General features: G+C 32.7%; 1 protein-coding gene across 6 annotated transcripts in view; it reads right to left on the bottom strand.

Moving 5' to 3' along the window:
* Positions 1 to 12371, bottom strand: part of TPP2 (tripeptidyl peptidase 2) — a 62747-nt gene that overhangs the window by 13863 nt on the left and 36513 nt on the right. For 3 of the 6 annotated variants that reach the window (XR_001594209.2, XM_016123180.2, XM_016123182.2), the window contains exons 16-24: positions 10378 to 10484; positions 8604 to 8758; positions 7351 to 7467; positions 7015 to 7115; positions 6321 to 6417; positions 5244 to 5381; positions 3690 to 3934; positions 3358 to 3436; positions 1446 to 1484 (exon numbers count right to left, since the gene is read on the bottom strand). Coding sequence is in view for 4 of the 6 variants with exons in the window: in XM_016123180.2 (XP_015978666.2) it covers positions 1446 to 1484; positions 3358 to 3436; positions 3690 to 3934; positions 5244 to 5381; positions 6321 to 6417; positions 7015 to 7115; positions 7351 to 7467; positions 8604 to 8758; positions 10378 to 10484 (1078 nt within the window). In the remaining 2 variants the exon portion in view is untranslated. The remainder of the gene's footprint in view (positions 1 to 1445; positions 1485 to 3357; positions 3437 to 3689; positions 3935 to 5243; positions 5382 to 6320; positions 6418 to 7014; positions 7116 to 7350; positions 7468 to 8603; positions 8759 to 10377; positions 10485 to 12371) is intronic. The other 3 variants (XR_001594210.2, XM_016123181.2, XM_016123183.2) reach the window with 1 other exon arrangement.

Below are 12371 nucleotides of genomic sequence, written 5' to 3' on the forward strand. Positions count from 1 at the left end.
TATACTGAAGATAGAAATAGGAAGAGGTAACTCTAGCTGCCAAATTCTTTATACAAAGCTTTATTAACTATCAAGTAATAATCATTTTCTTATACACTTGATGAATTTTCCATCTCATACAACCTAATCCAAACAAAATCCACCAAAACTCCCAAAATATACAACGGGAAGAAAAAAAATGGCTATGTGTTTGTGATATGTGACTTCTCTATTTTTAATGAACTCGTAAAATACCTTTTCCTTATTCGCTAAAGCAATAGATTAAAAACTACTGTATGATGACTCAAAGATAACAATTTACAAATAAAATGAAGTTAGTTTTATGAGTCTAATGAACTGACACTTCCTACTTTATTCTTTTCTTTTCTTTTTTTTAATGTAGTTGTTTCATTAAGTGCATGTGCATGGCCTGCGAATGGATAAAGATGCTCTGTTGAAAAATACTGGTCTCTATAGAAGTAATTATTATTTTTTAATTAGAAAGATGTTTCTCAGTGGTGTATTTTGTCTGAACAAAATATTTATCATTATAGAATAATATGAACATTTCAGAAGTCTTTTTAATAATGTAATTTTGCCTACTAGATGGTGATCCCCAGCTTCATATCATTATTAATTAAGTATAAGTTACCTTTGTTTATACTTTATAATACTAATTTTCCCATTGCAACGCTTCTTCCTTGAAAAAAATCACTAAATGCTGAATGGTGTCAGTAGGTCTTCACTAGAGAGCTCACTGAATATGTATCTCTTTTTCTGAAGTACATCTGAAGTAGAATTTTTCTTTTTTTGAGTTAACTTTGGCTTGCACAGTTAATCAGAGATTGTTTAATAAACTACAGGAAAGTGGATCAGACTATTTACTAGTTATCATCTTAAACTCTAATTATGCTCTTAGTGCAAGTTTTAATTTTGGGTCGACAGTCCTTATTTCTGTTTCTGCTGTCTATTGCTCTGGCTCTGCCCTTCCAAAACTAACTTTGACTCAAGAGCAAGGAATAAACTTCACATGAAATACCTCAGCAATATTTTTTTAATCAAACCATCCAACTTAAGAATATTTTCAAAAAAATATTTTCACACTTTAAAAATAATTTGTTTTGGTTTACATAGCTAAAACTCATATTCATCTCTATAAGATTTTAGATATGCAAAATTTCAATACTATTATTTGGTATATTTGCAGTAAGAAGTGAATAGTATTAAATTTTTTTTCTATACACATATAGAACAGGGGTCTTCCACCAATTTATGGCAGGAAAAAAAACTTTAGGATAGCAGTATGTCAACACTGATAAGCTAAAAGCACTATACTGCAGAACTTAAAGAAAGGAAACTAAGGGAGAGATTTTTTTAAAAAGATTTATAATAGTGACAGAAAAAAAGTTTAGCTAATATGCAAATAAGGCTTTAAAACATCTTTTTAAAGAACTGACAATCAGTACCTTTTTAAATTTTCCTTGTCGTTTTGCTGCAGACTGCCCCTGGGAGTTAGAACGACATTCTGTAAGAAAACATGCATAATCTACACAGGATGGAGACACCACCTCTGTCTAATTTTCTTCCAATTTATGTGTCACAGTACTTAGAAGGGTCATGTCTACGATCAAGATGGCAGGCTTTTAAAGAAAGCAACACTGCCACTTTGTTTAAATAAAAATGCTCTAAAATGTTATTTCTAAGGGCAAATGTTTTTCAACTTTATTTCAAAAATTCTATTTTCAAATTTATTTCAAAAATTTAGTACAGCAAAAATCCATTAGTTATCAAAACACTTTTAAAACATTAAATTTAAGTGACAATCCTCAGAGTCTAATTTTCAAGGATGTCACAACAATCACACACACGCCAAGCATCATTCAAGCTGACTTTGAAAGTCAAAGTAAAATAAACCTTCACAGCTACCAAACCACGAGAAACGCAAAACTACTGAGGTAAGATTAAAGAATGTGTTAAGAATTATAATTATCTCTGCAGGTTAAGGTTTTTGCTATCTCTTTAAAAAAATCTACCTTGATAAGAAATTACCTGATAGTAATAACTATAGTTAATCCTACATGTTTACAATTTCACAACTGCCTCTGAATAATGGAGCCAGAAAACAGTTAACTATCTCTGAATTTCTAAAAGCATACTTTTATAACAATGCCCTGCTGTCATACCCATCACAAGGAAGTGTACACTCAAGAGCTATCTGGGTGTGAATCTCAATACTGAAGCCCCACTGCTGAAATCCCATAGTGGAAGCAACACACTGCCCAGGAAGTGAAGTCTACAGAAAAAGACTACTAGGATTTCTTAAATCAGTGCATCTATAAATTCCAATACCATTAACTACTGATTCTTTTCAAATTACACTAAAAATACCATATATATAAATAAATAGTACAGACTGAAATGAGACTCAGAAAATGTCAGGGCAAACAACTTTTTCTACACAACAAATTCCTAAGTTTTGCTTCTATGACTGCAAATAAATGATCTTTTGTTCAACAGTGATAAGAAGTAAGTGTACTTGTTAAGAGGTATGAGATTTATTCACTTTGATTCATTATAGATTCCAGCATTACGTAGTAGGCTTACTTTGTAAGAACTAATGCTAAGAGAAATGCAAAACTGTAAGAATGAAAACTTTGATTGGCATTGAGCTAAAATGATATGACAAAACCTGATAGAACTATATAAACACTATTCTCACAATAAATGTGTAATGTAAACAGATATAAAAACTAAAACAGGTACTTACCAAACTAACATTTATCTCTAAAATATTAACACTCAGAAGCATGTTTTTAACAACAACAACAACAACAAAAAAGCATAATTCCGAAACTAAAACGAAAGGCAATACCAAGAGAAATACTGACATTCCAACCAGAGAAAGGTCTGTACAAGTGTGAAAAATGCCATTCATTAGTAATAATTGTTCCAACTGGTTTTTAGAAGTAAACCAAAAAGATCTGAGTTATTCCTATACCCACAATATTATGTTGGTTAAAGTTCTATAAAAGGCTCTAATTTTAACACCTTATTCACTTAAACCAAATTTAATTTGTATCTGTTTCACAGGAAGTTCAAGTATATTAGCCATGCAAGGTAGGAAAGGTTAAAGGCCAGAGTAACTTAGGCTTGAGAAAAACAATACTAAACACTTTAAAATACAACTAAATATTAATTGATCTTTACTTTGGGGAAAAAAATTATTAAATTTTTTTCTTTTTGCCAGGGAGATCTTCTCTTTTACCTATTCTGAAATGAGGACTTAATTCCAATCTTAAAAGAAAGGGACATTTGGGAATAGGTACTTTCAATGTAAAAAAAAAAAAAAACCAAAAAAACCAAAATCCTAATACTTACAGCTTTCTTTCCAAGCTCAGTTTTTGACAATGTTAAGGATCCTGCAAGGTAGCATCCAGGTCCTGCCCCTTTAGGTATTCTAATAAGATTTAAAAGAGAAAAAGAAGAAATTGAAAGTTTCACAAAAATAATTAGGGGTAAAAACATCAAAACAATTGCATTTGAAAATAATTCCCACAGCTAAAATTTCAAAAATCAAAGGGAAAAATAACCTTACTCTAAAATGGTAAATGACAACATACTATATAAATTTAGCCTTAATATAACGAACTAGCATTAACAGATTATGGTGTATAAGATGAGCATTAAATGTAAGCAACACGATCACTTACTTGTCATCAGGTAAGGAGGTAACAAAGAATGGCTGGTTATATTTGGGTGGTAGTGTCAAATTACTTGATTTCTTCTTTCCTAGAAGTGCAAGGCTATGATTTTCGTGAATATCTAAGCTCAAGGTATTAGACAACCTATGAGAAACAATAAATGGAAGATCTTTAAGACGTTCCAAATCACTGATTTGCTCATGACGAATCTGTAGTCGAACTGTATAATCTCCTTTCTCCAGTTTCAAAGAATACTAAAAAAGAAAACATTTGGGAAAAGTAGTTTAGCCAAGTAAATGAAAATCATAGGAAGAAGATAAACAGAAACAGTTACTATTTATAGAGTGCTTATAGTATGTGAGGTACCGTGCAAGTTACTGCACACAAATTTACATAAACACAAAATTATGCAAGTGAGCAAGCAGGACCAGGGACATCAAGTGAACTGTCCAAGGTCAAATACAGAGTAAAGGGAGCTGAAGGCAGGTCTGACTCCTAAGCCCTCATTCTTCCCACAAGGACAGGCTACTCCCATATGCTCGGCTAAATCAGTCTGTTCCAGACTGAGAAAAGCAATGATTTTCCAGCACTTGATTACTCAGGAACATATAAACCACCACCAAAAATTAGCAAAATTGAGCTACTGTAAATATCTGAGACACATATACACATGACTGGTAACATTTCTATTAATAATCAAAATGTTATACCCCTTTATTATAGACCGGAAACAAAGGGAGTCAACAGAGATCAAGGAATACAAATCTACTATGCTCCATCTAGTTAACCAGCTCGAGAGGATGGGATACTATATTCTGCATCAGCCATTTCTTCTGAGATTTTAAAAGCAACCAAAGTAATGTCACTACAATAATCCAGTCTGTACTAAGGAGATGTGACTAGGGCTTGCTTTGAATAAAAGAAATCATTCCTTGAATGACTGACTGAAAAAAATTTACATAAGTTAATTTCATTATTTAGCATAAAGCTGTAAACATTATAGGAAATACCTCATTTCTTTTTATCAATACTTCAACTAGGGATAAAATTTCTGAAAATTATGATTGAAAAGTTTTTTTCCCTTCAATACAATAGTGCCCAGCACAGTGCTTGGCATACAGTAAGTGCTCAAATCACAACTGCCCCATGAAGAAATAAATTTGAAAGTTCTAATAAAGTGAAGACACTTGGTGTCATTGTAGTGCTCTTTATCCAATTCAGACCTGGGATCATTTCAAGGCGCTCACATACATCAGATGACTTGTTGTCAACTTTCAGATGAGTGGAAGCAGTGCCAAGGAAGGAGGAGTACTAAAAATAAAAAGCTATGCCAGCCAGTGTCTACATCATTCCTGCCCTCCTCTACCTCAAAACTTAATTTGACTAAAAAGCTGTCCCAGTCTGTTCTATAGACAACTGTAGCTTCTAGTGATGTGTCAACATACTAAACGCAAAACTATGGCATTTAAAAAAAAAACAAATATTACTATAACAAGAAATCAGGAATTCATTAGTTCGAGAAACAGCTTCTGTTAATTCTAAAAAGCACTCTCAATTTCATACCTGATGTGGATAGGCATCGCCTGAACCCATCTGTCTTTTATTCTGGTCAAATATGATCCACAGTTGGCTGTCAAATTCTGATTCATATAATAATTCACAAAGTAACGGGCAGCTTGGAGTTACTTCGCCACTCTTGGGCTATAAAAAAAATAAGAAGAATCACTTACATGGTTTACATGATTTCTAACGTAGATTTACAATATTGTTATCAATGAGACTTTTACATAAAGTATTACAATATTTTCTTGCAGTAGCCAATTTTAAAAATGTAAAACATCCAGTATTTTGGCACTAATAAAAGGTACTCCTCTTTTACAAACTTTTAAAAATACAAACCCAGCTATTTGTATTCATTAATAAAGCAATATATATTTACTTCATAAAACTGAAATTTGACAATTCACTGAAATTGGTCACCTCCCAAACATTAAAACCAAACCTATATTATGCTTCAATAAGAGTTTTACTAAGATCTTACGAATCTCACATAAGCACTTTGATCCAACATTTACACTAGCCTCAACTACCTTTACCACTCATTCAACTTAGGAGTTACTCTGATGTCTCCTCAGTCACTCTGAGCCTACTTCACAGTAAACAATCAGGCCCATCACTATCATAATCAGAAAGCATCTGGTATTGATGAGACGTCTAACCACTGGACAGGTAATACTAGACAGGTACCAGTGAACAGGTATGAGTGTTTATAAAAACTAAGGCTCAAAGGCCAGGTCACCGCAAATTAAAATTTGTGACTTCAAACTTGAATGATACTTAGATTATTAAAAGTCATAATTTCCCAAAGAACAATTCCAAATCAACCACTGTTATAATACGGTAAGTATTATACCTGCAACGGCAAAGTGATCTTTTCCGCTCAAATCTCTATTTCATAATGATAAATAAATCTTTCTGTAGTTTTTTGACTGAGTTCCCCTAACAAATTAAAAACTGACACCCAAGGGCAGCTCATAGATATACCTAATATATATACCATTGTTCCATTTTCAAATTTACAATCATAAACAAAACATAAAAGTTCATTACAAGGGTATACTTTACTATACAGACACTTACTTGATGAAAGTTATACGTAAGGATCATCTCATAAAGTTGACGATTATTTGGCAAAACATCTCTTGATCCTAAAGGTTTTGTTTTTGCACTAAGTGGGCTGTAATTAGACAATTACATAATTGACTTGATTTGAGTTCATTTAATGAGGCAAAAAAACCCCCCTATCAATCAACAAAATCTATAATGCCACAAGAAGTGACAAATGAGCTTTCTTAAACATTGTTCTTTTCAGTATATTTTATATTTTAATCATTATTAACATATAATTCTACTGACTAAACAACAGCAATAGTTTAAATTTTGCAATATTACAAAAGTAATTCCTTCATGATGAAGACATTTTCAAATGTCAACAAATAATTCTTAACATAATTAGATCCCAATGTTAGAGCAACAATTGCTAAGTGTTGAAGGATAAGTTCTGACTGCAGATGGTGCTCACTTGTCACAAGATGCGTCCTGCCAGGTGCCACACTGAAAGCTTTACCTACATGTTATTTAAGGCTAGAAGCTGCTCCTGGGGCTGTGCCTCAGGAATCTGCCAGGATTCTTAGGCTAGAGTGTTATAAACTGAATTTTCATCTCCAACATTCAGACAAATTTAAGAAAATGACTCCTTATAGAGTGTAAGAGACCCTTATGTCCTGACCAGATCAATACTCAACATCTGTAGCCCTGAAACATTTAATGATACCGTAGTGTTTGAACCCAGTTCTTCAAAGTTATGCAGGGAGCCAGATCTTCATATTTCAAAGAGGACTGCACATCAAAACGGTTGATTCCTTCCGATGCATGCTATGAAGGATATTTATCAAATCAGTTTCTCAAACTTTATTAAAAATAAACAGTATTTTTAAACAAAATTTGGACGTAAATAAATGTCTAAGTTCATAAGCACTCATGAATGAAGACTACTGTTATTTTCAGAACCACAGGCAATTTCCTTGTTGAAGTTTAAATACAATCATTGAGATTAGTTTTCAAGTACACATATAACCGACATTAAAAATAATGAAAATGTGGAACTCACAATGTTTAACTGAGGAGCAGTACACACTATTCCATGGAAAGAAATGGTGTAATCAATATTGACATCACTGAGACTTGCCCACCAACGAGCAATGCAAAATTCAATTGCTTTCCCACTCTGCAAAGAAAAAGAAATTAAAAATGTGTACATCTTTTTTCTCCATTCCATTCAAATCATAGAATATAAATAGTAGGTATTTCAAAGCAATTGTATGCTTTCAAGCTTCTCCTATTTGTACACCAAGAAAATTCAACTTTTATCAGCTATGCTTAGAGTTATGTGAATTACAGTTGCATACAGTATAGGCATTTAAATAAACAATTATTCATAAATCTACACTACTTGTCATAAAAGATCTGAGGCAGCTTCTGAAAACATATACAACAAAATAATGGTGAAAACAAACTAAAATAAAAATTTAAGTCTAAAGGAAAAATTAAGAATAATGAGAAGAGAAAGGGTTTTATAGCCTTATAAAGCATATTCTCAAAAACCGCAGTTGAGTTCTAATCTCAGAGCTGTCTGACAACCAAAACAAAGTGAAATTATGGTCACTTTCTTCTTTCTCCCTATTAAAATAATGGAAAACAAAATATGTTCCTAGTGCTGAGTTTTATATTGTTTTCTAGTAATCAGTACATTAGAAAGTTTAAAAATGAATCATAACACTGATATATGAACATAAGTGAAAGTAGTCAGAAACATAAGAAACTAGGAAACATCATATAACCAACTGAAAACACAATGCAGCAAGTTTAAGAAACAACATCAGTACATTCACCTTCTTTAGAGAAAGACTAGGCATTACCTCTTAACATTAGGGTAAGAAGAGAAACATGCCATATTTGAAGTAATTTGTGTAGAAAGAAAGTAGCGGTTTCACCCAGAAAGCAAATTAAACTCATGGGTTCTTAACAGGGCATTAATAAAATAATTTAAGTGATGTGTAGAAAAGTCTACACATTATCTACTGTAGAATGAAGAAATAAACTCAATCAAGGTCCACTATGCAAGGTATTGGTATCTATCAGACCTGTACTTTTCCCTGACTAACTTATTTGTTAAAAAGAGATTACTATTTACTTCGGATTCAGTTCCAAGTATCTTATCTTCTTACTTCATTAACTTGGCATTAATAAAATATACAGCCCAATGAACACTAAATATAAACTATAAAATCAAATTCAAATACTAGCCCATACTAAAAACAAAAACAAATTGTTTTAGGATTTCTAACTTCGATTAAAACTTACTAAGACAGGAAAAGCTTCGGTCAGTGTTCCTTTTTCTGGAAGGGAACAAAACTTATAGAATTCATGACTTCGATATGCTCTTTGCTTTACAAGCTGCACTGCATGGAGAACAAACTTGGCCGACACCTCAGAAGAACATGAACACACAGTAACTTCTAAAATAAGAAGAAAATTTTAAAACTGATAAGATTTAAAATGAACATAAAATGGTTTTAATAATGCCTACTTATTAAGGAATAATACGTCAAGAATAAAATGATATATTCAAATGAAATCTGCATATTTCCTAGAAACAGAATCAACAGAATATTAACAAAACTAATGGTGTAGAATATTTAGCAACGGAAAATAAATCAGTATTAAAATGAACAACCACTATGCTGCATAAAGGTGAACACACAATTATCCTAATCGGGTATCTTTTAAAAATCCCTGTCCTCTGGCTGAACTTAACCTTTCCTCTTGTTTTAGGTGAAAGTCACACAATTCCTGACAAATAGGATTTTAATTTTAGAAACCTCTATTTGTTATCATGCTTAAACTTCCATTAGTATCTATTTCTTCAAACTCATTGATAACTTTTCCTAGTCATTCTTGGTTTGTTTGTGTCCTGTTTCCTTCCAGAAGGTATGACTGTCAGAACTACATATGCTTAGCTTTATTCTGAGGCAGAGGTGGAGGTAAGCCCAAATCATTGTGAAGAAAGATCAGAAACTTATCTACTGAATAACCACCCTGATAGAACTAAAGCAAGGCTTAATTCTCAAGGTCAAGTTGGTACAGAACTCTGTGAGTCTAATCAATCACTAGAATACAAAATCTAGTGTTATAACAGTATTTCTAAATATTTGAAATAGAAATATTTGAAATATTTTTTTTTTTGCCTTATTTTCCTCCATTAGTCTTAGAGATACAACCGACAAAGAACATTGTGTAAGTTTAAGGTATACAACATGATAATTTGATTTATGTATACACTATGAAATGTTTACCACAATAAGGCTAGTTAACACATTTATCACTTCACAGTTACTGATTTTTTTGGTGGTGAGAATATTTAAAATCTACTTTGTAAATTTCAGGTACATAATATAGTACTGTTCACTACAGTCGCCATGGTGGGCATTAGGGCCCTCGAACTGACTTATAAATGAAAGTTTGTACTCTTTGACCAACTTCTCCCCATTTCCTCTACCCCTTGAAGTACACTTGTAATCTAAGACTGCCAAACGCTCTGAGTTACTTCCATTTTGGATCATCTGATAAATTTTAATTTGAAAAAGTACTAATTATTTTCAACACCAACCTAAACGAATCATAATTAAGGGTATTATAGCTCCTGATGTTTACTATTAAAAGGTTTCAGATTCAATATTAATTAACCATAGATTTTCATTCTTTAATTAGTGTACATTTCATCAGAGCCTAACATTAGACAACTCCAAGAAGCCCTATGTGCACGGCAGCCCAGAACTGTTCAACAACGCAGCTCTGACTCTGATCATTAATAGATAAGGCATTATTCTTAACTAACTTATATTCTTTACTATTAAAACATCTTAAGATGGCCTAGATGACTGGATATACGAGCCGATGCAAAATAGTACTAGACCCTGAAATAGTTTTGAACCTAATAGCAAATCTAGGTGGCATTATAGTACTGTTATGAGAAAAGTATATATCACAGACATGTGAACTTTATATAGTTATAACCACAGAAGAGATAGAATGTACACAAAGATAACTAGTCAAGAAAGATTTTAATTTTACTTACCAGCCCATGTTGCACCCTCAGGAACTTCAATAAAATGTCTCCGAATCTGACCAGGTTTAAAATGTACATCTGTAAAGGCTAGATCATAATGTGATGATTCATTTACTCTGAAAATTAACAAAAATTTAATGATTAAATGTGATACTCTTATACAAAAGTCTTTATATTATAAGCCCACCGGTACTCTATATCTTAATACTCATTAGAAATAAACACAGGGACTTAAAAGCTGGTTACAAAACAGTATGCACAATACTATCTCATTTTTGCAACATGTTAGCAGAGAGAAACTCAGGATAACCCAGTATAGGGGATTTTTCTCTCTCTTATTTCCCTGTTTTATAATCTATAAGACACACCACACCCACATACAATCTGGACTATACTCAGTTCTAAATATTAAAATCAAAAGCAATGTTTTATGTCATTGATACTGCCTTGCAGTTCTGAGATTGGTATTAAACAAAACCCCTTTTGTAGCTTCAAAACACTCCCATATCATAATGACATAGTGTAGGTCAAATTGTATAATTTACCCACAATGAAAACCTAAAGTTCATGCTAAAGACAAATTCTAGTCAGTGTGACAAACATTTAATGAGTGCTCATTATATATATGAGGTGCTGTTATTAGGACCTACAAATACAACAATGAATATTTTCCTATGCTGTAGACAACCTAGTGGGGACAGAAAAACCACCAAAGATGTTTAACCTAATATGCTTTGGGAAGACTAGAGTGTTAGGAGAAAAGAGATGAAGAGGATTTTGTTCATGCAAAGTGACCAGGGAAAGCTTCCTGAAGGAGGTGATATCTCAGCTGATTCTTGAATCTTATATATTACCATGTTTGAGTTCCTACTGGACTTCGAGGAAAGTGTTCCACAAATTTTCCATGTGAATGTCACTTTTATCTCCTCAATTTCACTCTATATTTCCTATGGGCTGAGACTTATTGCACATTCAATATTTACCAGCAAAATTAACTCTTTAGAAACTGTTAACTTAGAACTTTCCATTGTTCCCAGTACTCTTATAATTCCACTCTTGCCCTTCATCTACTAAACAATCTGTTTTGCATATACCATATAGGAACATGCATCACATTTAACCTGTCTTTAGTGGGGTCACGAATGATGTAAATTAAATTAAAAATGACAATAGATCATTAAAGTCTGTACCACAGGCATGTAAAATGTGCCATGAAGCAGCAAGAAGGGACCCTCTTTACCTGAGGATGACCAGGAACGTGCCTGGTCATTAAAATAAGAGACAGGCGTTTTTCCAAAGACATACAGATGGCCATTAAACACATGCAAAAGATGTTCAGTGTCACTAATCATCAAAGAAATGCAAATTAAAACCACAATGAGATATCACCTCACATCTGTCAGAATGGCTACCATCAATAAATTAAAAACAACACATTTTGGCGAGGATGTGGAGAAAAGTGAACCTTCATGCACTGTTGGTGGGATTACAAATTGGTATAGCCACTGTGGAAAATGGTATGGATGTTTCTTAAAAAATTAAGAACAGAAATATCTTATGACCCAACTATTACACTTCTGGGTATTTATCTGAAGAAAACCAAAACGCCAATTCGAAAAGATATGTGTGCCCATGTTCACTACAGCGCTATTTACAACAGCCAAGTTATGGAAGCAACCTAAATGCCCATCAAAAGACAATTAGATAAAGAAGATGTGGTACACACATACAAGAATATTACTCAATTATAAAAAATGAAATATTACCATTTGCGATGACATGGATGGACCTAGAGAGTATTATGCTAACTGAAATAAGTCAGAGAAAGACAAATACCATATGATTTCACATATATGTGGAATCTAAAGAACAAAATAAATGAACAAACAAAGAAAAAAAGAGACTCATAGAGAACAAACTGGTGACTGCTAGATAGTAAGGAGGTTGAGGCGCTGGCTGAAATAGGTGAAGGAATTAAATACAAATTGGTAGTTACAAAACAG

The sequence above is a fragment of the Rousettus aegyptiacus genome, unplaced genomic scaffold (genome assembly GCF_014176215.1).
Source record: "Rousettus aegyptiacus isolate mRouAeg1 unplaced genomic scaffold, mRouAeg1.p scaffold_m13_p_11, whole genome shotgun sequence".
Taxonomy (NCBI): Eukaryota; Metazoa; Chordata; class Mammalia; order Chiroptera; family Pteropodidae; genus Rousettus; species Rousettus aegyptiacus.